Source organism: Lepisosteus oculatus, chromosome 6, assembly GCF_040954835.1.
Source record: "Lepisosteus oculatus isolate fLepOcu1 chromosome 6, fLepOcu1.hap2, whole genome shotgun sequence".
NCBI classification, from domain to species: Eukaryota; Metazoa; Chordata; class Actinopteri; order Semionotiformes; family Lepisosteidae; genus Lepisosteus; species Lepisosteus oculatus.
This window is the reverse complement of record NC_090701.1, coordinates 15,711,857-15,735,024: the sequence shown is the minus strand read 5'-3', so window position 1 is coordinate 15,735,024 and position 23,168 is coordinate 15,711,857. Positions and strand designations below refer to the sequence as shown.

At 37.1% G+C, this 23,168-nt stretch overlaps 2 protein-coding genes across 4 annotated transcripts; both read left to right on the top strand.

The window, feature by feature from the left end:
* The first annotated feature begins 81 nt into the window (after positions 1-81).
* eci2 (enoyl-CoA delta isomerase 2) lies at positions 82-16,380 on the top strand. 2 transcript variants are annotated; one of them, XM_015354769.2, is made up of 10 exons: positions 82-187; positions 4,940-5,102; positions 6,630-6,728; positions 7,850-8,035; positions 9,706-9,775; positions 11,330-11,432; positions 12,513-12,633; positions 13,645-13,734; positions 14,580-14,723; positions 15,607-16,380. In XM_015354769.2, the coding sequence occupies exons 1-10, from the start codon at positions 156-158 to the stop codon at positions 15,760-15,762; spliced, it is 1,164 nt and encodes a 387-aa protein (XP_015210255.1). In that variant the 5' UTR covers positions 82-155; the 3' UTR covers positions 15,763-16,380. The 2 variants fall into 2 exon arrangements, with proteins under 2 accessions (XP_015210255.1, XP_015210254.1); XM_015354768.2 differs by lacking the exon at positions 82-187 and adding an exon at positions 3,960-4,067.
* A 138-nt stretch (positions 16,381-16,518) lies between these two features.
* Positions 16,519-23,141, top strand: LOC107078297 (protein FAM217A). 2 transcript variants are annotated; one of them, XM_015354763.2, is made up of 5 exons: positions 16,519-17,240; positions 18,807-18,903; positions 20,027-20,116; positions 21,359-21,441; positions 21,912-23,141. In XM_015354763.2, exons 1-5 carry the CDS (start codon positions 16,966-16,968, stop codon positions 23,041-23,043), a joined length of 1,677 nt encoding a protein of 558 aa, XP_015210249.2. In that variant the 5' UTR covers positions 16,519-16,965; the 3' UTR covers positions 23,044-23,141. The 2 variants fall into 2 exon arrangements, with proteins under 2 accessions (XP_015210249.2, XP_015210251.2); XM_015354765.2 differs by having other exon boundaries at positions 16,667-17,908.
* Positions 23,142-23,168: the final 27 nt, after the last annotated feature.

Below are 23,168 nucleotides of genomic sequence, written 5' to 3'. Positions count from 1 at the left end.
TTTCTTGTATTATTTTTCTTTTTTTGGAACTGGGAATCCAAGGCACATAAGCGATTGCCTACCAGTTATCTACATACCTGTTTGTGTCCTCCAGTCTATCTCCGATTTTACGCACATTCGATTTTAAAACTGAGTGCTGTTGCCTGTTCTGCCAAATGAATATGCAACCCGATAAGTCAATACTAAGGTACAGTACATCCCCTTTTCTGAGATTGAGGGAAAAAAACTTGAAATACATACTGATTTTAATGGCATACGAATTCTATTTAGCGCTATAACGCTATATTTCTGTACAGATGAGCTGTTAGTAGTGTTATAGTAAAATAAAACTTTAAGAGATTTTGAGTAACTGATACTGAATGGCTTCTAAATGGAAAAACTGAACTTGTCAAGTGTCCCAGTCATTTCGAGTGTTTTGATCCTTCTGAAGTGGGCGAGATGATCTAATCAAATTGCTTTATACATTTTTATAAGTGTATGTGTTGTAAAGTCTCTACCTCCTGTAATGTCTTCTTAAATTACTCTTAAAATGGCTACCAGAACGAATGTTTGAAAGTGAACAGGTCTTTGAAAACCCCTGTAGCACATGAGCTTAGTGATGACTACTTGAACCTTGTGGCAAAATAGATTTAGTAATTTTTCAGTATTGGATAAATTTATAACCAAGAAATGCATATGCTGCTCTCCATTATATTGTAAAATACTGGATTAAGAAACAGCTGCTTTGCATTATATTGTACATTATAATGTATATTGCATAAAACAGTGTGCATTGTATTGAACAACATTAGGCTAAGAAACAATAAAATATAAATTTGAGCCTGTGTATGACAGTCAAGTCTCCACAGTCTTTAAGTCTTTAAAGTATTTTGCTGTCTGAAACAGGTGCCGCAGAACATCTGAGCATTTCATTTTGAAATGGACACTGCCTTCCACCATAGATATACGTTTCTGAAGCACTTTTCTAGCTTTTTGATTTCTGTTGGAAGCACTAGAATAATCTCAAGGTCACAGTTACGACAATAAAGTTAACAAGAGCACGTGCTGCTTTGTTTTGTTGTCCCCAGCATTAATTTATCTGTGGTGTTAGAGGAAATATGTGAAGTCCTGGTATCCATGGAAATGAAGCAGTGATACTTGAGATTCAACGATGTAATGGCCTAGTGCATGCTGGTTATCTTGATGTAACTAATTAAAACATCCTGTGATGGACTGACATTCCTTCCAGGGTGTATCCTGCCTTGTAATCATTGTCTGCCAGACTGGGCTCTGAGACAGTGCAACCCAGTATTGGATAAGAGATCACTTTGTCAGCCATATACAATTTCTTGCATTAGGAATTCATCTTTTTTTTCTTATACCCCAGCTTGCTCTCCATGAGACACACAGACAGGGAGAGAAGCTTGGAGTCAGAGCACAAGGGCAGCCATTGTACAGCACCCCTGGAGCAGTTGGGGTTAAGGGCCTTGCTCAGGAGCCCAACAGAGTAGGATTCCTCTGCCAGCCACGGGATTTGAACCTGCAGCCTTCCAGCCACAGGCACAGATACTTATGTACAGAGCCACTGCTCCACCCATTATGCAGTTTATTAGAAATGCATGGATGATAGAAATTAGATGAAAACAGCAGCAGCAATTTAATCATGCTGCAAACAGTCTAAATGTGCATATATAACTGTCAGTTACATATTATTTGACCTTTACATTTATGAGGATTATATGCCACAAGAAATAACTCAGAGAAAAGCGAAACACAATAGCATTTTTTAAGAATTCCTGAGTTTACACAGGACTTATGCTCGGTGACTTAATGTATACTTCAGATGTAGTTTTGTAGGAATCTAGTGTGTGAGTTACTTCCATGTAAGAGGCTTATGTATTGTTAGCTTCCTTAATTCTACTTATTTGTGAGTAAATCTTGTGCTGCTGTTTTTTTCCCCCACTGTCAGCAAAGAGGTTATGCAACTTTCTTGGCAACAACAAAACAGGTTGGAGCAGTGCCAAAATCCACCCTACTTTGCAAAATTAGCATACCTGTCCATCTGGTACAGAAGACAGGATGGTATTGAAAACGTAATTTGATTCATTTCAAGCTTTATTGTCCCCTGAGGGAAGTTTGTACTTTGGCAGAGTCCAACAGAACAATACAACAAAAACAAGACATCACCAACAAAGAGTTCAGGACAACAGTGTTTCAGAAGATAAGAGAGTTACTTTACATTGTTTGAGAACATGATTGCTTAAGGGATGAACTATTTCTAGTGCTTTTTGTTGTTACTCCTATGGGCACCAAGGTGTCTCCCAGATGGGAGTAGTGTAAATTCACAGTGGAGGGGATGTGGCACACGCTCCAAAATGGGCATTTACATTGATTTGATTTGCCCTAATGAATTTAGTACTAATCTTCACGAATATTTTTCCAAACCTGTTTTTAACCACCTATTTCAATTTGCAGTACTGATGTTGCCACACAAAAAGGTAAGACAGTATGTTAAAACACTTTCAATAAATGATTTGTAGAAAAGCATTAAAATAGGAATTACAGTGACAGTAAGTACCAATCTGTCAATTGCAATCAATGGTTGAGAAGAAAGATAACATTAAAGTGAAATATCTTTACAATAGTTTTCATTTTGTATAGCATTGTTCAACTCAAAGGTCCCAAATCACTTTACATGCAGATGAGGACACCTGGGTAACATGTGGCAGCCACCAGTCTCACTACAGAGCAGTCAAGGTAGAGAAGTGACAAATGGCTTCATCAATAGAGTTAAGGGGAAACATTAGGTAGGCCAGATTTTACAAGTCAAGAGTGGTATTTAACAAGGTCACCAGGGTTAAAATCCCTACTCTTTTGGAATAGTGCCTTGCGATCTTTAATGAGCAGCAGTTTTCTTTATTGTCTCAGTTTAGTTTGCTGTTTAGTTTTAAATGGGTCTCCATCTTAAACCTCCTTCACACATTAATTTCATGTAAGGCTACTGGAGAATATTATGTGGAGACCAACAGGAATTTATTTTTAACCTGCTGCTCCTTCTGATTTGAATAAGTGATCACCAAACATGCAATTTTATTACAACTGCTGCTATCTAGATTCTTGAATTGAAAAGCTACTAGTAACCAAATGGGGAAAATAACCAAATAGAAACATTTGTATGTTCTTAGGGATGTGGAAACCTATGAGGAAAACAAGATTTGTAATTAACAACAGGCCTACTTGCCTTAGCCATTGCATGTCTGTGTCTGGTTTAATGGGCCTTTTATTGTAGAACCTTAAAGTGATTTAAAAACAAATGATCCAATGTCTCAAATGTATTTTTGTTTTTCTTTTATATTATAGTTTATTTATATTAAAGTAATAAATAAACTTCTAGCTCTTGGTTTGCTGTCAGACAAAAAGAACACATCTGATTCTTTGTACCTCATAGAGACTTTTCTTGTTTTTATTTGTGTTGAGGCATGGCTGATGTTTTGCATTAAAATTGGTGTAAATAGACAGAACCACACAGGTGTAACAAGAAGATTGCAAACAAGAAGGATTGGAAACATGAAGGGCCATTTTTCTTCATAATAGTGTAATGTTCGCTTTGAATAAAACATTGTCATATTGTGCCAGCTAAGGTGAAAGACAATGAAAAAATTAATGCAGAGACATAACACTTACAAGAGACACTCAAACATTTGTAATATTGAAGAACAGGTGTTGATTGGTGTTCAGGGACTCCAACATCTGCATGTAGAATACTAATCCTGAATACTAGAATACTAACCATGAGCTCCTAACTTCAACATGAAGTTGTGAATGCTTATAATGTGCAGATGCTAACCACGCTTAGTCACAAGGTGTAGACTGTATTTGCACTGTAAAAAGGACTACGTGCTCCGACCAGCAGAGGGAGCCACTAAATTGAGCTTTGACTTGTACGAAATGAAGGGAGGGGTTGAACAGAAAGGGGGTAAGACTCTGGGTTGTTAGATTGCCGGTGAACTTTATCCCACTGACCTCGACAATAGTATGGCTGCAGCCGTGTCTCTGCTTTATAGCTGGCGTTTCATGAAATCTGCGAGGTGAGTTTAAAGAGTGAATTATAATTGTGGAATATTTGTCCAGCCGCGGTTTGTGTAGGTTTTGGAGGTTTATTTGCTGGTTTTGCTGTAATGTTAGCAGCTGCAATGAAGGTTGACATGCTGCACGGGTTGATTGTACGAGATCCAAGTTTGCTTGGTTATGTTTTTATTACAACATTTCTAAAGCAAGCAAATCGTTAGTTTTCTGTTTGTTTGACTCATTAACTAGTAACGTTTTCAGAGACCGCGATGGCTTTCTTATGTCAAACATAGTATCAGTCTCGAAGACATAGCTTTTGAAAAGTAAACAATCTCTTCTATGATTGTTTTCGCTTTTCAAAAAGGAAAAATCTGGAGGAGTTCAAAGACGTGTACATATATTTCCTTGTCTGGAAACGGTGATTTACTCGAATTAGTAGATTTGTCAGGCTTTGAAATGTCAGCTGAAGTTACCGATTCAATCATAATGCTATGGAGACTGGGGACTAAATGTGGAAATTAAGAGTGAGAAATTTAGGCACACCTAAGAGGAACAAGGTTGTGTATCTGTTGAACTACCATCCGGCCACCCCTGTTAAAGCTGATTCTTTTAGATCGTCTAAGAAACAACTAAAATGATTCTTCCTACAACATATGTAGGCCTGAGAGGACTGGTGAAATAAAGGTGAGGTTTATGTTTGTAACAGCCTGTAGGGTCTACACTGTTGAAACTCCCTATTATTCCACATGCATTTCAAATATATTTTTTATTTTTTAACAGCCATGATTGGTTTGCCAACACAGTGCAGTGTACTGCATCTCTATAAATATTTATTAGAATATTCAAAATGTTTTAAATACTTTCTAAATACTGTCTTTCTTTTCTTCCTCAGACTGTTTCAGTCCTTTCGCTTACCAGCACTTCAGCTTCATACAACTGGGGCCTTAATGGGGGCAACTGTCGAGGACTTTAATCACGCCAAGGACAAGCTCAGCAAACTGAAAAAGGACCCTGGCAATGAAGTCAAATTGAAAATATATGCACTTTTTAAACAGGTGATACTCGCACCTCATAGTGGTGTTTTTAAAGGGCTTGTCATTTGTAGCAGGAGGGAGCACACTAGCAGCAGACCAAGACTGACTGAAAACCACTCACATAGGGCAGAGCTGGATCAGGCTTGTGAGTATTGTTTTCCATACTCGAGTCCAGGTGTCTGAGCAGAGTGAAGCTACAGTACCAGTGGGGCTCGCCTGTCCTCTGTTTGGCACTTGAGCCAACAAAAACACAACTTGGACAATGTTCTGTAACGATTCGGGGTTCACGTGGGCTCCCTCGCTGTTGCCGCATCAGGTTGGCCCCCCACCGTCGGGGACTCGAACCCGGGCCTCCGGCGTCACTCAACAGGGACCCAGCCCGTTGAGCTAAAGAGAGATCTCTCCCCAGCCCAGCGGCTGTGGGCCCTGCTATCACAGGGAAGGGCGGTGATGTCACCGCTCTGGTAAGCCGGCTCTTACACACTCACTGGTGGCCGTATGCGTTACAGTACCATGCTTCCATTCAAACTCATTACACATCTGCACTACACACTTTTTGCATGGTCTACCATTTTTTTTCTCACTACTACATATTTATTGTCCCACAACATACTTATTGTTCCTGTTGTTATTAATTAGGTACTGTCTGCATCGTGTGGTGTTGTCTGTTGTACCGTGTGTCCCAAGAGATCAGCACGGTTAAGAATTCCAATGTGTGTGTACATATGGCAATAAATTGCTCTACTACTACTCTGCTTAATACATTTTCATATTTATCATAATTGGTGCATATATTATGGAAAATAAGTAACACATGTACTTATTTCTGGATTAAAGGCTAATATGTTTTTCTCTTTTTTTGTTGCTTTGCAAGAATATCATTCTTCGTTCAAAGTCTAAATCTACACTAGTGCAACACATGAATTTCCAATACTTGTGGTTTTCCTTTGTATTGCACATACTGTAGACGTATATTTACTGACTTTACTTTCGATAGAACTAATGTCTTTGTGGATAATTTTGATATTATTCCATTTCCATATATAACACAAGAATGGGGTCATCTAGATCCATTACAGAATTGTAGATGCTTGGATTGGCATCACCACGGCTTTCTGTTTCAGTACAGCACAAAAAGAACTGCACAAGTAGTGCGACTCTACTACCGAGGTTTCACTCTCTAAAGTGGATATTCTGAGTAGCTGAACTAGTAAAGATCTATGCTTACCATGCATTTGGGTCCCATAATCTAGAAGTCAGGTTTGTATTTGAGCCATGTCATTAGTCCTGTCACACTGATCGCCATCTGAGTGGGCCTTGTAGATGGTCAGGAGTTCATTATCCTGCTGTGCAGCGAGAACTCTTGTGGGTTTCTACACGCCTAAGGCCTTGTTGGGTTGGGTCACCTGAGTCAGGTCTTGTTTTGATGCCTTAATCTTCTGTTGTAGCACTGCTTGCTCTTCTCAGTTGTTTTAAATGGAAAAAGACATGCTATCTCTTTGAGAGCCGAATGGCTAAATGATTGTGTTGCTTGTTCTATATGTCTAGGCCATGCAGGGTCCCTGCAATATTCCAAAGCCAAGCATGCTGGACTTCGTCAACAAGGCCAAGTGGGATGCCTGGAAGTCTCTTGACAGTCTATCACCGGTGAGTACCAAACTATTATCATTTACTGTTCTTTAGGCTTTATAAATAATCAGATTTCTTTTTCATATTGCAAGAATGAGAGAAATATAAGAAGGGGGCAAAAAGGAAGCACTAGATTCTGCAGAAGATGTGGGTGAGGGGACATCTAGAGAAATGAAGACTACTTTTCCTCCTGCTTTGTCTTGCATTTCTTCACATGCGGGATGCAGGGTCTCTGTACTCCAAACAGTTTTGTAGATCCTGTAGGCATATAAAAAGTCTTCATCAAAACACACAGACTTGGTTAAATCAAGTTTTTCAATAACGTAACATTCGTTTGCTGTAAACGTGCCACATGAGGGCCTTACTTTTTAAAACAATTAAAGAAATTTCTGTGAGTTGCAAATCATAAGCTGTGGTTTGAGTACATAATATAAGAATGTTCAAAATCATGCAGTGTAAATCAGGATTCAGAACAGCCATGGCACTACCACGTATCCAGAGGCTATATATATACAATCACTCCAGTCTTATTCCAGACATTATTTCTGGTCCCTTACAGAGGAGAAGGGAATTACTTTAGCATATGCAGTCAGACAGATAAACCGAGGGAAACCATCATTCTATAGACTTGCTATATACTGTGCTGCACCTGAGTCAAGTAAGTTTATCCTCCTACTAAAAAATTTGCTGCCCTCCCTATTTTTCCCCCTTAATTTATTTAATGAAATTATTTCTCAATGTGGATGTGTGTTGCCCTTCTGTTGTGGATAAACTGAATCCCCACCTATATGTGCAGTGGGGTCCTCTAAAATGAAAGGCACTATGCAAATTCAAGTTGTTATTAATATTTTGATACTTCATGACTCACTTTAAATGCAGCGTCTAAGTTTCCTGATTTAAACACTTTTGCAGGATCTAACTGTTGCATTGATCCTGGGTGGAACAGCGGAGCCAGAATCCTGACATATTACAATGCGTTGCTGGCAGTGTTTCTTCTTGTGGTTTCCGATTTAACTGGGAACTGTATTACACAATATTTTCAGTTCTTTGATTACCAAGCGAAGCTGGACTGGTATTATTTTTACTGTTCAGTAAAGACCGTGAAAATGAACTAGCTGTTTAACCCTTGCTGGTACTAGGAGGAGGCCAGGCAGAAGTACGTAGACCTTGTAGAGTCCCTGGTGGCTGCAGAAACACCGGCGCAGCCAAAAACGTCATCCACGGGGGGCCAGGCTACGTTTGAGACACTGCTTGTGACCACGGAGGACAACATCACCACCATTGTCATGAACAGACCAGAGAAGAAGAACGCCATTACTGTCTTGGTAAGGCAGAGTTGAACAGGAAAACCAGATGTGGTTAATGTTAAGTTAATACCAAGGTTATGGGGGCCACAGAGGGTCTTAAGCTGAGAACATTGCGACTCGTACCGTTTGACAGTCCTACACAGGTAAATCTCCCCTCATGTATAGTGGTAATGTAGAAGCAAGCTGCCCCCCCCCGCCCAATAAATAGCAACTTAACAAACTTTTCTACTTTGGAGAACAGGGAGACGTGGGGCACATGAGAAACATACACCTTACACACTGACGTACAGCACCTTATACACACTTAGAGCTGCTGCAAGCATTTAGGTAAGAAATATGACTGAAGAGGACATTTTTCAGGCATTTAAACTTTATTATACTGTCCATATTATAAATATGATAGTAATATACTTTTCATTTGATAAGCAGAGAGATATTGAGAAGTTGTAAAAGCTACAAGTCCAGCCTTCAAAGTTTTGTCCATGTTCCCCATTACTGAAATCAGACTTGCAGGCTTATCATAGCAAATACAGGTGACATATGATCTTGGATCTCATGCGTAGTATATTTTCATCCAAGCCTGATATTCATATTAAATCAAAGAGCGTTCATGTATTGAATATGTGTGGTTTTCAAAACACAGAGATATTTTATTAAACTTTATAAAGCATATGTTCTAAAACATTTTTGGGTACGTTGGACCTACAGAAGGTAATTTTTTATCATATATTTCTATTATTGGGGTGGCTTGTATAGCTATTATTCTGTTTGTAATTGAATTAGTCTGTTTATAACAAGGTACATTTAAATCAGATGTAAAATTAAATGAATCCCAAATCAAAATGTCAGAATAAAAATACTTGTAACTTGTGTGTGGGTGATGTAAATGATACCTTGCAGCCCTTTTGATATGGCTGAAGACAAATACCTTATTATTAATGCTGTAATATTCATGATTTTTTAGATGGAAGATGTCACTTCTTTGCAAAGTCGTCATTTTCAAGCAGTCATAAATATAAATAATTTGTGCACCTCTGTCTTCAAGTTTCCCGAGCTGTGAAGAGTTGCAGCTAATAATGCATAATTTACACTTGCTGGAGAGCAGTAAAGGCTCATTTATGAAATTGAACAACCTTGCCATTATTTGTAAAATGTCTATAATCTCTTTCAGTCACCCTTGCAAGTACAGTAGCAGTAATGGAAACTTTTAATACTACTAGCTGCATAGCATTTAATTTTCTCTATACCTACAATAACCAACTCCTGGGCTGTGTTCCTTTGGGTCCTCCTTTCTGTATTTAACAAGGATAATCCCTAATCGGATAGAGGAGGCATACCAATCACTCTGTATGAAAGTGACGGTCACTTTTCTGTTTATTTTTTCACATTACTTTACAACAGGAGTAAAAAAAATCAGTCACAATGAAGGTTGTCGCAACTATGAACAAGGTTAGGTTTATATTAAATTTTGCACTTTCTGTGATATATTCACAACTTTACTGCACTGCTAAGAGTTAAACTTTCTTCCCCCGTGTATTGTTTTGTTTCGCTAGATTGGCATCTCTTTCAGTGACTGTTTGCTTTAGGACATGTCAACCTGTATGAGCATACCATCTCTTTATACCTGTTTGATCAGTTTCATTGGTCCTTGAACTTGTGTCCAATGGCCCTTTCCTTCTTTATTGCAGATGTACAATGAAATTAAGCAAGCCCTGGAGCTGGCAGCTAATAATGACTGTGTCATAACTGTACTGACAGGTACCATTCTTGTCCTCACCTTTTGATCTTGGTGTGTTGCAGCCAAGAACATTCATTCAGTCAGTGAGGATCATTTCCCAGCTCACTGTGTTGCTTCACTGCTCATTCTGTGGTAGGGAGTATATCCAGTATTATTGACAAGATCCAGCTCCCTATAATTCACATGCTGAGTTGGTATAAGATCCGCTATGCCTTAATGATGTACAACAGATAAAACTCTTAACATGTAATGATCTATAGAAACTGTTAATAAGTTTTAGAAAGTTTTACATTTGTATAGTATACTGCAAATTATTTTGCATACCACATTTAATTCCTTCTACAATTAAGAACTCTGATTTCAGATTTTGTGACTATGTAAAAAGGACCATGCTGACCATGAATGGTCAGTAAATTTTGTCCAAGCTTAAAAACTTAACCTTTCTTCCCTTTGAACCAAACACATTGCAGAAGTATTGTGAAGCTGATGATCCAAGATATAGCTCAGGTAATCAAACCTCTGCCTTGCCTTACCAGACAGTATCTTATTGCCAGTATATTTATATCACGTATAAACATATAGTATATCACAGGATCTCCCAGATAAAAACTACGGAGAGACATCTGTTGCTCACAAGTTTTTCACGGTGTCTTGCTAATTCGCTGTAGAATTAAGTTCTTGCACTTTCTGCTTCCATTACAATAGTATAGTGTATGGAATTTGTCCATCCATTTTCTGTCCTCTTCAATCGGTTAAGGGTCACGGGGCAAATTTTTTCAAACCAGTTCAAGGCCGGATACACCCTTAACTGGACGCCAGTCCACCGCAGGGCACTTGCATAAGGGCCAGTTTTCCCAGAAGACAATGAGCCTACCTATATGTTTTGTTTTTACTGTGGTTTTAAACCAGTGCACCAGAAGGAAACCCACACAAACTCGTGCAGGTAGCACACCAAGTGTGGAATTGAACCCAGGGCCCCAGTGCTGTGAGGCAGCAATGCTAACCACTATGCTACCATGACGTACAAACCTGAGGGCACAATATTTACATATGAAGTTTCGGTAATTTTTTCATGTTTGGATAGACAGGCTCTCTTAGTAAACCATAGTTTGACTACTTCAAGGCAGGAGTGCCAAAATCATGCTTTGCTTCTAGTGTGCTCAGAATCCTGGAGGTTACTGGCTCTAGGCTGTTAAACTAGCTGATATTGATTATGGGCTTAGGGTGTCCACAGTTAGCCAGGTTCGAACAAGACTCTTGCTGATCTTGGTGTGTTGACAGCCTGTGTGCTGCTTGTAAAGTCTGTTTCAGACACAGTCACAGCTCAGCCCTCAGTGTGCATACAGTGTGGAAAAATAGCAAGTGGCTCAATGATCGTCATACCAGTCTGAAAATTTCTGTGGTTTCTTCATCTTTTCCAGGCTAGAATAGTGACTGGAATGAGAGAGTGAGGTTAGGTGGTGTGTTTTTCTCTGTTTATCTTAAAAATGACCTGTCAGGTAGTAACAGAGAATAGTTGAACCATTTATGTTTGCAAGGGCACTTATTTTGCTTTCTTTTTGCTTATGGACTAGGCAGTGGTAATTTTTATTCCAGTGGAAATGACCTGAATAACTTCACAAACATTCCAGCTGGAGGTGTAGAGAAAATGGCAAAGGATTCAGGAGACTTACTCAGGTAAGAACCAATTAAGGAGTCAGTGATTTTTTTACATATTGCTGCTTTTAGAAGATCATGCACAGGGCCTTTGTGTAACATGTTCTGTAGTAATATAAGTAATACTTCTTTCCTTTCTCCATTACAGATTTCTTAGAATATTAAAATACTTTTAGACTAACATGTAACAAAATAAGTTAAAACTGTCTATATATCTATATCTCCATATAATTTGGCATTAACTTGTTTGTTATCCATGAAAAGTGATTCCCATAGGTTTTTGTTCCAGAATTAAAACTTTAAACTGTTTCCATCAATCAGTTGTCAAAATTTGAAGATCAAACTCCAAAACCATTTGACATTTTAAAATGATGATTTTTAAAATAAATTGGCCTCTATATAGTTGAAAATGTCCCAAAACATTATTTTGATAATATTCAATTAGTTTTATGTCCTAATTATCCAAATCTTTTTCTTGATTATTTGAGGCAGTATTTATTAAAATGGAAAAGAACCATTTGATAATTTTGATTGCCAGGAAAATAGTTCCTACTTACACATTCTTTTCCAATCAGTGCATTTTTATTGTTACCAAACACCAATAATTGAAAAACCTTGCTTGATTTGTTAGAATCTGCATTGATCTTACGCACTGTACTTATACAGGTCGTGGCTTGCCTGTGTTGTAGCTGAAAGTAGTATGGGGTAGCAGTCAGGTTTTCAGACTATTCTGAAACACAGTGGATATCAAAAGTCTACACACCCTCATTGAAATTTCAGCTTTTGTTGATGTAAAGGGTGTGCACACATACGCAACTGAGGCATTGAAAGTTTTTTATTTTAAATTATTTTTCCTAAAAATGATACATTTGTTTTTTACTTAAGTATTGTTGCTTACAAGATCTTAATAAAGGTGAAAAAAAAGATTGCAGCCTTTACATCAACAAAAGCTGAAATTTTGATAATGATCAGAGGAAAGGAATGTGTATAAGGAGTGATGTTATTCACAGACCAGTATTTTCAAGCAACGGCCTGATGGTTTTCTTGTGTCTGAAAGCCCCCTTTGTGTTTTTTTTTCCTTGAATTCGCTCTTGTTTGCAGAGAATTTGTCGAGACTTTCATTGACTTTCCTAAGCCTCTGATTGCTGTGGTTAATGGCCCTGCCGTAGGAATTGTGGTCACCTTGCTCGGACTCTTTGATGTAGTCTACGCCACCGACAGGGTAGGTTTTCTTGAGATGCTGTGTTTGTGCTTTTTGGGATGAGCAGCCCTGCAAAGGAGAATTTGATTGTAATGGAGTGTCATGTCCCGAACAGATTAAAAATCAAACGCAAACCAACTCTCACATGATGGGAGGGTACTGTGTGTTGCCATAAAATCCACTCAGCTTCCAGTATTCGTCCCATCTCTAAAGCATTTCCTGTTCCACTGCCTATTGGGTTAAGAATGACACAAAATGAATTTTGTGGCATAGATTTGTACAAATTTCGAATTAAGCACAAAGTCGTGAACTTTCTGAAAGAACTTTGTCGTCATGTCGCAAAGCCCTGGTCTCCCCACGGACGAGAGAGTTCATGCAAGTTGCGATGTGAAGTGGTCCTTCCTGATCACTAGTCACTGGAATGACTAATGTAATGTGATGTGTGAGCAAGTAAATACATGTTGTGCAGCAGACAGAAATATTCTGAAGTCATCTTTATAAAGTTAACGATTAACTTCCATTTAGCAACAAAACCGTCTCAAAGCTGACAGCAATATTTCTATTGGATCAAAAGAGATGTATTCACAAGCCTGCTTGTTTACAGTGTCTATTACATTGTCTATTAATTTACAGTATCTGTTATTGCCACTTCATCTCACCAGACGTTGTGTTGCCTTGTTCTGTACATACTTGGAAATGTAATCTATTTTGTGATGTAAATTGGAGGTTTTACATGTTACTGTGTACATTTACCTTTTATTGTGGTTTGAAATGCACTAATCAGTGCTGATTCATTCTAACCCTGAAATATAAAAAATAGTATTGCAGTTCCCTTTTTAACTTCCAAAGTTATGAATTACAGGGGTGCAGGGAACTTTTCCTTGAACCGAGGAAATACCCATATATGTATACCATAAGAGAAAAGGCATAAAAATATGTCAGTCTTGATGCAAATAAAAGGTGATGCAGACCATTTTGGTATATTTCTGTTGTGCAGAACATCATATATAACTCTGCTTCTGTTTCAACCAGGCTACATTTCACACACCCTTTAGCCAGCTAGGTCAGAGTCCAGAAGGATGTTCCTCTTACGTCTTCCCCAAGATCATGGGCAACGCAAAGGTGAGACCAGTCATCCTTTCTTGTTAATGAGGCAGAGCCTCAAGCGTTGAAGGTCCATGCTGTCTGTGACAGGTTTTATTTTTACACAAGCACTTACAGTAACAGACGTCAAATTACAGAGAAGGGATTATTGTTTAATCATGTGGGAAGATTGTTGAGATGTATTTTCTTTTTAACAATACCTGGGATTAACAACACTACAAGGAAAACACTGGCATGGCATAATACAGATTAAATTAGGAAATTCACAAATTCTCCATACCGGGTGGTACACGTACAAGCTTTCAGTGTTCATCATGCTGTTTATAATGCATTAAAGGTATATTATGTGTTACCTTTGGTTCGGATCTGTTCTGTTTTATCCTTGATGTTGTGTGGTATACATATTATTTATAGAGCACAGCTGCTTGTTTTAATGTTTTAAAATTTGGGTAATACAGTATGGAGCAGCATTTTGTAGGACTTGCACACTGTATATCAATTGTTTTACTCCATATGTAAGTTTAGACCAAGTATATATATATAAAAAAACATTTATTTTCATTGAGAAATCACAGGAATAAATAACCACCCAGAATAAAAATCCACCCACAAAAATACTGAGATGGCAGCGGTAAGGTCACTGGATAAAAAAGGAAAGCATAAGAAAAGTTTGGATCACTGATACGCTCTTACTGTATGTACTTTACAAATCAATTTATCCATAGTAAGATTCACTTTGAATGTAATTGGGAATCCCATGCAATATGTCATTGATGAGGATAAATGTAGTTGGTAAGAGTTACTGCAATGAGAATTAGTATCCTGATGTTCCTGAGTAACCTGTGTGGCTCTGCTGCTCTCAGGCCAATGAGATGCTGCTGTTCAATAAGAAGCTCACAGCCCATGAAGCTTGTAACCTGGGCCTGGTCACGGAGGTCTTTCCAGACAGCACTTTTCAGAAGGAGGTGTGGACTCGGCTGAAAGAGTACGCCAAGCTTCCCAAGAATGTAGGTGTTTTCATTTGTCGGTTCAATCTGTTCGATTCTGTTGCTTTTCGAAGAAAGGGAAACACATCATTTTCAAACATCTCACTTTGCTTATACCATCTACATCCTCTTGTTATTTGTTCCTCACAGACATGTGAACACTATCTTTGTCTGACTTATGCAAGGATTTTTTTACCACGTACCAAACTGGGCTTAAAGATCAAAACCTCTTTAAATGCATTCAAGTTTATTATTCTATATCCATGCAACTGCCTGTAATCTTTGATTTCTTCCATTAAATATAACAACTTTTAATGCATTGGATTTGTGATGCAGAGAGAAGCCATGGCCTTTTCTAGAATTGTTTAACTGTACTAATATTCACTATATTACTAATCAAAAGCATTGAACATTCTGAAATTTCTTTATGCCTCATACTTGACTGAAAATATAGCTCAGTCTTGGCAATTACTACCCAATATCCACATCTTGTGTTCAATTTAGATTAACACGGAGCAGATAAAATTAGGTTTCTTCTTTGGTTGTTGCAAGACTTTATGCATTTTCTTTAATACCACTGGTATTTGTATTGTAGACTTCCATTTGTATGAGATACCGATGTCAAAATAACATGGAACATTTGTTAGTAGACAACTCATAATTCTACAATTGTCCAGTATAAATACCTTTTTATTGTATTTGAAACTGATAATTACACAGGTGGTATATTGGGAAGTATATATTCTGTTGGCCTAAGCAGTAGCTTAGAAATGGCAAATACCACTCATCTTTTAAACGTTTTTTGTCTTTGTGTCTTTTGTTAGGAGAATTTAATACCATAAGAGAGAAATACTTAAAGAATTTGTGCTCTAAGAATATGATGTTTTTCCTTTTTTTCCCCCAGTCTTTGGCCTTTTCCAAACAGCTGATCCGGGGGATTGAAAAGGAGAAACTACACCTTGTCAATAACCAGGAGTGTGAGAGACTTGTGGAGAGATGGCTCTCTGATGAGTGCATGAATGCAATTATGAGCTTCTTTCAAGCAAAGTCAAAGTTGTAGTGAGCAATAGCAGGTTTTCACATGCGCAAAAGCTGTAATTGCATGGCAGGACAAAAGTCCACTTGTTAAGCAGCTTTCTGAAAGAATAATGAACCTACTCACAACTATTTGCGCATTAAAGTGTAGTGCCTTCCACTGTATGTTTACGTGCCCCTTAAATGAAGAAAGTCATAATTGTTTTTAAAAACACAATTTGTAGAAACGCCTGTCTATTTTTACATTTTACAGTGGAGCTGTGTACCCTGTGTTTTTTTAAACTTTATGAAGTATGCAGGCTAATGTAATGTCTGATATGCGAACACTAGGTAACAGTGTTATCTTAAAAAAATATGATCAAAAGATATTTCAAGGTAAATATAATAAGGTAATGAATTTAAAGAGTTGCCACAATGTTATTTAAGCAATGCCCTCTGTCAAATTCAGGATTAAAGTAATTAACAGTTATACATTTTGCAAAAAGTACTAAAATTAGTTCTTAGTTATCACTATAATTGATTTGTCTGGCAGTTTTATGAACCGTTGTATTCCATATTATAATAATGTTCAGTTTGTTTTTTTCACCTAAAATGTACTGTATACATTTGAATGAAGACAACCTATTCTGAATACACGATAAAATGTGAGTGCTTCTTTTACTATATATATTGCAGCTCTTTTGGCTTGGTGACTTAAGCCCCAGTATCTTTTGTGCACACAGTACCATCTCTAGAATACAATGATTTAATCCACGTCCTGAGCAGACTGTATAAACTGTATAGTGGGTTATGCATTTTAAAAACAGTAAAGTCATGAATGTTTATTGATTTATTCAAAAGTTCATTGAACAATTAAAAGTTACTGTATTCAAAATGTCAATAAGGTGCAAAACGCATAAATCGGTACAAAAAGTACAAATGTATTTAACATAAAAGACCATCTCTTGGTCAGCATTTAAATATTAAAAAGATCACCGTGGTAGATCAAGACAATATTTGACATTTTGCTGCTTACTATAGACCATGACTTCTGGAACTAATTCTCCTTAATATAGTTTCAAAGTGTACTACATTTGACTGTTTTATTTATTTCTGATGAAATCCCCCATTCCTTGCTTGTTGATACTTGCAAACTTAGGTATATCATTAACTACTGTACATGGTTAGATCTGTAGAACCCGACATGGCTCAGTGAGATTTTTGTCTTGTTCTGTGGGGATTTTAAAAAATGGAGCCTAAAACAGTAAAGAAGCAACTGCTTTTACCCAAAGCCACTGTGGTATTGCACAGTTCCTTTCAAACAGGACAGAACTGCATGCTTTTGAAAAATGGCTGGGTGCATGACCACAACTCTGTAAGACCTACCTGCACAGAAGGGGCCACAAGGCCTTTTCTAGGGCAGAACAAAAAGGAGAGATTGTTGCATTCTCCTTTTTCAATCTGTTTGGATCCTTCATCATGTACTACAGCAGGCTCTGCTCAGATCAGTTCATATGGATATATGTAAGTATTTCTGGCATTAAAATGAGTTTATATTCTGTGTTACTTGAGGGGGGGAAAAGGAAAGGGAAGTTTAATATTCATTGTAACATTCTCGTGTTTACCGAATTATATACAGATATATTGTTTTATTCAATTTTCTACATATTACAGGCCAAGGTAGCATAGATACATTTTGCGTTTAATAAAAGTATTGGAGCTTGCGTTTTCTATATTATTCTCCTTTACATCACACCAAAGTTTGGAAAAATAATCCAAAGAATTATACAACTAGAAGTCCGTGACATTTCTGATGAAACAATTCCCGGACGACTTCGTAGTTTTCGTTTTTTTGTTTTAACCTGTTTTCTAGTAAATCTTGTGAAGAGCTGACTTTTTGACTGAAACTTAGTGTTATATTGTCTGGCACAGTAGTTATTGTATTAAATTGCTATAATTTCTCAATCAGAAGATTCACAAGTGTGTCCCGAAATTCCCCTTAATAGTTAAAATTCTCACATTGCTTTATAGTGTCACGACATGCATATACCATGGTAACAAAACTGACTTGTGCATAAACTGTGGTATTGTAACTGCACACAGAAACTGAAAAACGTGGGAGAAACAAAAATCTTCATTTCCACGTTTGACTAATGAAGATATTAATATATCGTAGATTCATGTAAAGACGAGTATGTACTATTTAAACTCAGAGCTATGAGTAATAAAGGGCTTGCAAATATTATAGGTGGGAATATCGACTATTAAGATCTGTCATTTTTATTCAGCACTGAATTAGACACCTAGTTTAGTTACAAAGTCTATTTTGTATAGCTCTCGTAATTCAATTGCATAACAATCTCGATATTAAATTGACAGTTTATAATTTCATTTTCCGTAAATCCCCGTGCTAACGCAACAGAATAGTTTTTGAATTTCGTCTTAAAACTATGGGTTAAGAGGCAGACTCTTCTTTACGTACTCTGTGTTTGTGTCTGCTAATTTGGAAGCATTTTAGAATCTTGATTTTGAATTATTTTAAATTAAATTGATATTTGACCGTATATTAATTCAGACAGCCTTAATATACGGTGTGTGTATACGTTAATATCCAATACTTTACGGTTTAAACAATTCAATTTACGATTACTGCTGTTAAAGCTCTGGTTTATAATAGCTGCTGCGTTTGCAGTTCATTCATGAATTCCTCAGAGGCTGCGGTTTGTCGTTGTCATGGTATCAGTCATCCTCATTTCTGCAGGGAGAGAAAGGGGATCGTGTGGGCCATTTCCCATGTATTCTATACTGTTAAACTGCAATATCTTAAAAGTACATTTCTGTTAAACCACCAACTGTATAATGGATTCAATGGGCAAGCTGTCTCAATAATAAGCAATATGCTAAATGCAGAATGCAAAGGGATAGTAATCTGAGACGTTATTATTTTTAGTCAAGCCGTAGTGTCGTGTGTTTCTTAGTGACAGCTGGTGATCGTAAGGCTGTATAACCAGTTCAAGAAACAATTGAGACGCAGTGGTCTGCGACCTGTCAGTGTAACTTTTTTTTTTAAAGTTCATTGGGTTATTTCAGAATGCACGGAAGCAACGAATGCAACTGCCTGGCCACATCCAGCTATTCTGAAAAGGACCAGACTTCTTTGACAAACGGAGGACGGAAGGTTGTAGGTGTAAGTAGTAGAAAAGTTGATGGCCTACGATTCATACAGAGACACTTCTCAACGGGCACGAATTTGCTCTCCGCAAATACGGTGTAAACGGAGCCATGCTTATTGGGGGGGGAACTCGAAAACAAGAGAAGGGCGCCGTCATTACTTCGACGGGAGAAATAGAAACTGATAAATTTGTATTTCTTAAATTGATTAGTTCCTTGATTAATGTGTTTAATTACTTTTAAATGTATACAGCTTCCTAGTCGAGACGTACTGTATGGAGCATCATAGCTGTATTTTTAATTGAATTTGAGCATTGCAAGAGCAGTTCACAACTTAAATGTACAAAATCATCGAACAGCACTATTTGAAGTCTTTTTTTGTATTACCACTTTTGAATTTATTTTTAAGAAAGAATGAAATACTTCACATTATTACGTAGTCATTTTAAAGTGCTTAAATGCTTGAGCTTTTCTCTACTACAAGTCAATTCAACTTTAGAAACAAAACGAAATTAAATTTATTAAAGGTATTAAATGTTCGTGCAGTACAAATCAAAAGTAGACTTCTTTAAATCTTAATTGTATATCTGTAATACCATTGCTAGAATTCGTTGTAGTCGTTAGTCAACTGCACAAACCCCTCTATATCAACGCTTTGAATTGGATATAAAAAATCTTTACGCTTAATTACTAAAGATTTGTTTTCTACTCCAGACTGCCAGACACCCATGGTGCTAGTACAATATATTCTGTTATTCCCCAGAAACATAAATAGCATAGTATATAAGTGGAATGATTTACTGCAGTCTCTACTCTAACCAGAGGACAAATATTCCTCATATACGATATAATATCAATGGAAATCTTTTGTTGTCATTCTAGTATAGAGGTGGCACTTGCCTATATAAGGCAAAAGTTAAAGCCATGCAGAAAAGTAAAAAAAAAAACATTTCAGCTGACAATCTCAAAGCATTACAAATAGTTCTATCTCACTTAATGGGAGAACGTGATTTGAAAATGCATAAGCAGTGCTTGATGATGATATTTCGTGGGTCACTGTTACAGTATGAGTACATTGTATATTCTTTTCAACAACAACAAAAAAAATGTTAATGAAGAATCTTTTTCTCTTCCTGTAGAACCTTTCTTTTTCTCAAGAGAGGTACAGGTTGCTGCTCCGTCAGCTGGAAGAGCTCAGCATGTCCAGGAAATGCAACAGGAGGCCAAAGGTATTCAGTTTATTTATAACTTTCACTCCTCAATGAATTCTTAGGAGACTCCAAAGGTGATTAAGTGTTACAAAGCTTCACTTTAATATTTTGACTGTAGCTCTTCAGATAGTTAGCAATTATTAACCAGCTGTGAGCAACTAAATTTGCTTTCTGATGGAGTAAGAGGAAAAAAAGTTTTAATGTCTCAGATAAAAATGAGGAGACAGGTCCCAGTAGCATCCTAATAGCAAGACTAAGAGACTGAATGGACCTTAAATTGTCAATAAAACGTTTCTTAGATTTTTAATGGTATAAGGTACATTTTGAACATTTGGTGAAAGGTTTGGCATGAAAGGCTGGACTTGCATATCCAAATTGAGATTTTAGATTTATTTGTTTTCCAGCAATCACCATTGCCTTGTCACATTAACTCACTAATGTGAAGTACCGAAGCAATGAAATGAAACCTTTATAACCACAAGCATGAACAGTTCCATGACAAATTGGCTAGAAGTGGGAATAAAAATACATTTAAGTGTAAGATACTGCATATTTGATGGGCTTGATTTATATTTTTACATAGAAATGGAACATTTTACTACATAAAGTGGTTAGAATGGTTACAATTTTCATTTGCTGAATTTTTAAAGCATCTCGGTATAAAGCAATATTTTTCAATTTCACTGGCTGTTTCAGTAGTTTCATGAAAAAAACAACAAATGAGCCAATAAGTCTGTTTTAATGTAATCTCAAGTGCTTTTTAACCACAAAACTGTGTATTGGAAAAGTGCAGTTTTAGCTTGTGAAGTCTTTCACCACAAGTAATGTTCTTACACCTCTGCTATTTGCATATTCACATTGAAAAGCTGTTTGAAAGCTGCAAACTTTGGAATCAAAAATTCGAAAACTTATTAAAACTGTTAAAAACAAGAAAAACCACCTAGATATTTTAGCCATCGCTTTAATATGGTGATCTATACATTGCACTCAATACACTTGTAAAAAAAACTTTTTAAAAATTAAATTAAAGATATTGTATTTCAATCCAGTACATTTCAGAATGTTTTTTTTTCATCATTATTAACAAATGTACTCCTCTTCTGCTGGGGTTCAGTGCATTTTCCATTGGCTCATGGAATCCCATATTCATTTGAGTTTAAACTGCTCTCTATTTTTAATGTGATATTGTTAAAGAAATTCATAGCTGGCTAAAAAGTGCTCAGTTTCCTGTAAAGACTTGCATTTTATTTTTTGTCCTAGATTTTCCCTCCCAAACTCCATTCAAATGAATATTCGGGACCTCATTCCAACAGGGGTTACAGCAATTGGGATTCTCCCTCATGGTAGGTTGATCTGAAACGTGTTCAGTGGCAATCCTTTTTAAAAGGCTTGTGCATACTATACCACGGATACTTTATATAAAACAGTGTTATAGTCTTTTATTAGTTGACCTGTAAATTTCAACTGGTTCTTTAATGAGTGTGCAATCATTTCTTTTTACCCATTAGTACAGAATATGAACTAATCCGCTTTTGTTTAACCTACAGTATATGCTGCTCATGCTGAACCCCTTGTAAAGCATGCATAGCCTATTCCATTTAACCTTTAAGGTAACTTCTGGGACCATTCATTGGAATCATGGCAACCAAGAGATCATTTCGATGTGACTGGTGATATTTAAATCAAATACACTAATTTAGATCATTTATAAAATCTGTATCACTTTGTGTATCCTATTTTTGCAGGATGTGCAATATAGCACTATCCCCCTCTCAGTTAACATTCTTAATGAGTTTTTGTAATGTACTTTCAGTTCACACAATCTGCAAAATCAGCAAACCAGTCTGGTGAACTGCACAAATTCAATAACCTACTGCAACTTGATTAGAACTAAATGCTTCACTCCATCCCTCTATCAAAGAGAAAATGGCTTTTTTGCACCCAAGGATATACCTCTCAGATTACATGAAAGAGAAGAAACAAGGGATGTTCAAGAAAGAACCAGTGATTCTACTGCCTCATCAGGCCCAGCCAGCTTTGAAGAAGTCAGGGGCAAGTGTATTACAAATGTATCAACAGACAAACACAGGAATATCAATCTGGACCTCACCTCAGATGATAGTGATTTATCAGATTATGAAAAGGGAGATAGTACGGTTCAAAACTGTAGTAGTCCAGTTACACTCAAATTGCGACCAGAGGCATTTGATGATGATGATTCTGTCCTGAATTCAGACTTGGACACCTGTACATTTTCCTACCCAGAGTTTCTCCCTGCATCTTTAAGAAGTTTAGACAAAGCAGGATCCTTGCTTTCATTGGACAGCATAAAGAAATTACACCTGCAAGACTCTTCAGTTGCACCCATAGTCTCTCGTTTGATACAAATGGAAAAGATGCAACAGCTGACTATACAAAAGGAAAAATCCAAGATGAGCCGTTCCCGACCTGGCACTGCTGCTGGTTCTATGAAAAGTAACCACAAATTTGAGATATTGGGATCTGGAGGGCCCCTGTCAGAGAACTTTACTGCTTCTGAAAGCAGAGCTTCAGAGACTTGGTCTTCTTTCTTCAATTTAAACTATCAATCCGAGTTGTCAGATTGGAAAATCTCTTGTAATATAAGGTCTAAAAAGAAACATTCTATGAAACGACCAAAGACTGCATGTGAATCTAAAAAAAACTGCATTAAAAAGGCAGAATCAAGTACAAAGTCAGTTCAGGTTAATCGACCACACTCAAGCTCTGTCGTTACATGTAGGAATCAAACCTTTTCCTCCAAGCTTACAGGGGCAGTATCTACACAGGATTCCTCACCCTTGAGGACTTCCAGGAAATTGAGAAGACCAAGATCGTCAAAGAAAGTAGGTCTAAGCACACCTGTGTTCCCAAGACAGACAAACTGTTCAGTCCTGAACGGATCTATGGGAAAACTAAATCTATGACTCGGTTTTGGCAACCTACAGCAAGAAAAATTAAAGACATGAAACAGGGACAGTAGCATGGTGTTTGGATCAGTGTTTAAACTGTGAATGGATGCTATGTCACTTTTTCCTTTTAAAAACAAATG

Coding starts and splice junctions, on each gene's coding strand:
- eci2 (XM_015354768.2), top strand. CDS start 4,015: ATGGCTGCAGCCGTGTCTCTGCTTTATAGCTGGCGTTTCATGAAATCT. Junction 4,068..4,939: donor CGTTTCATGAAATCTGCGAG/GTGAGTTTAAAG, acceptor TTTCTTCCTCAG/ACTGTTTCAGTCCTTTCGCT. Junction 13,735..14,579: donor AGATCATGGGCAACGCAAAG/GTGAGACCAGTC, acceptor TGCTGCTCTCAG/GCCAATGAGATGCTGCTGTT.
- LOC107078297 (XM_015354763.2), top strand. CDS start 16,966: ATGGAGCCTAAAACAGTAAAGAAGCAACTGCTTTTACCCAAAGCCACT. Junction 18,904..20,026: donor GAGGACGGAAGGTTGTAGGT/GTAAGTAGTAGA, acceptor CTCTTCCTGTAG/AACCTTTCTTTTTCTCAAGA. Junction 21,442..21,911: donor AATTGGGATTCTCCCTCATG/GTAGGTTGATCT, acceptor ATGTACTTTCAG/TTCACACAATCTGCAAAATC.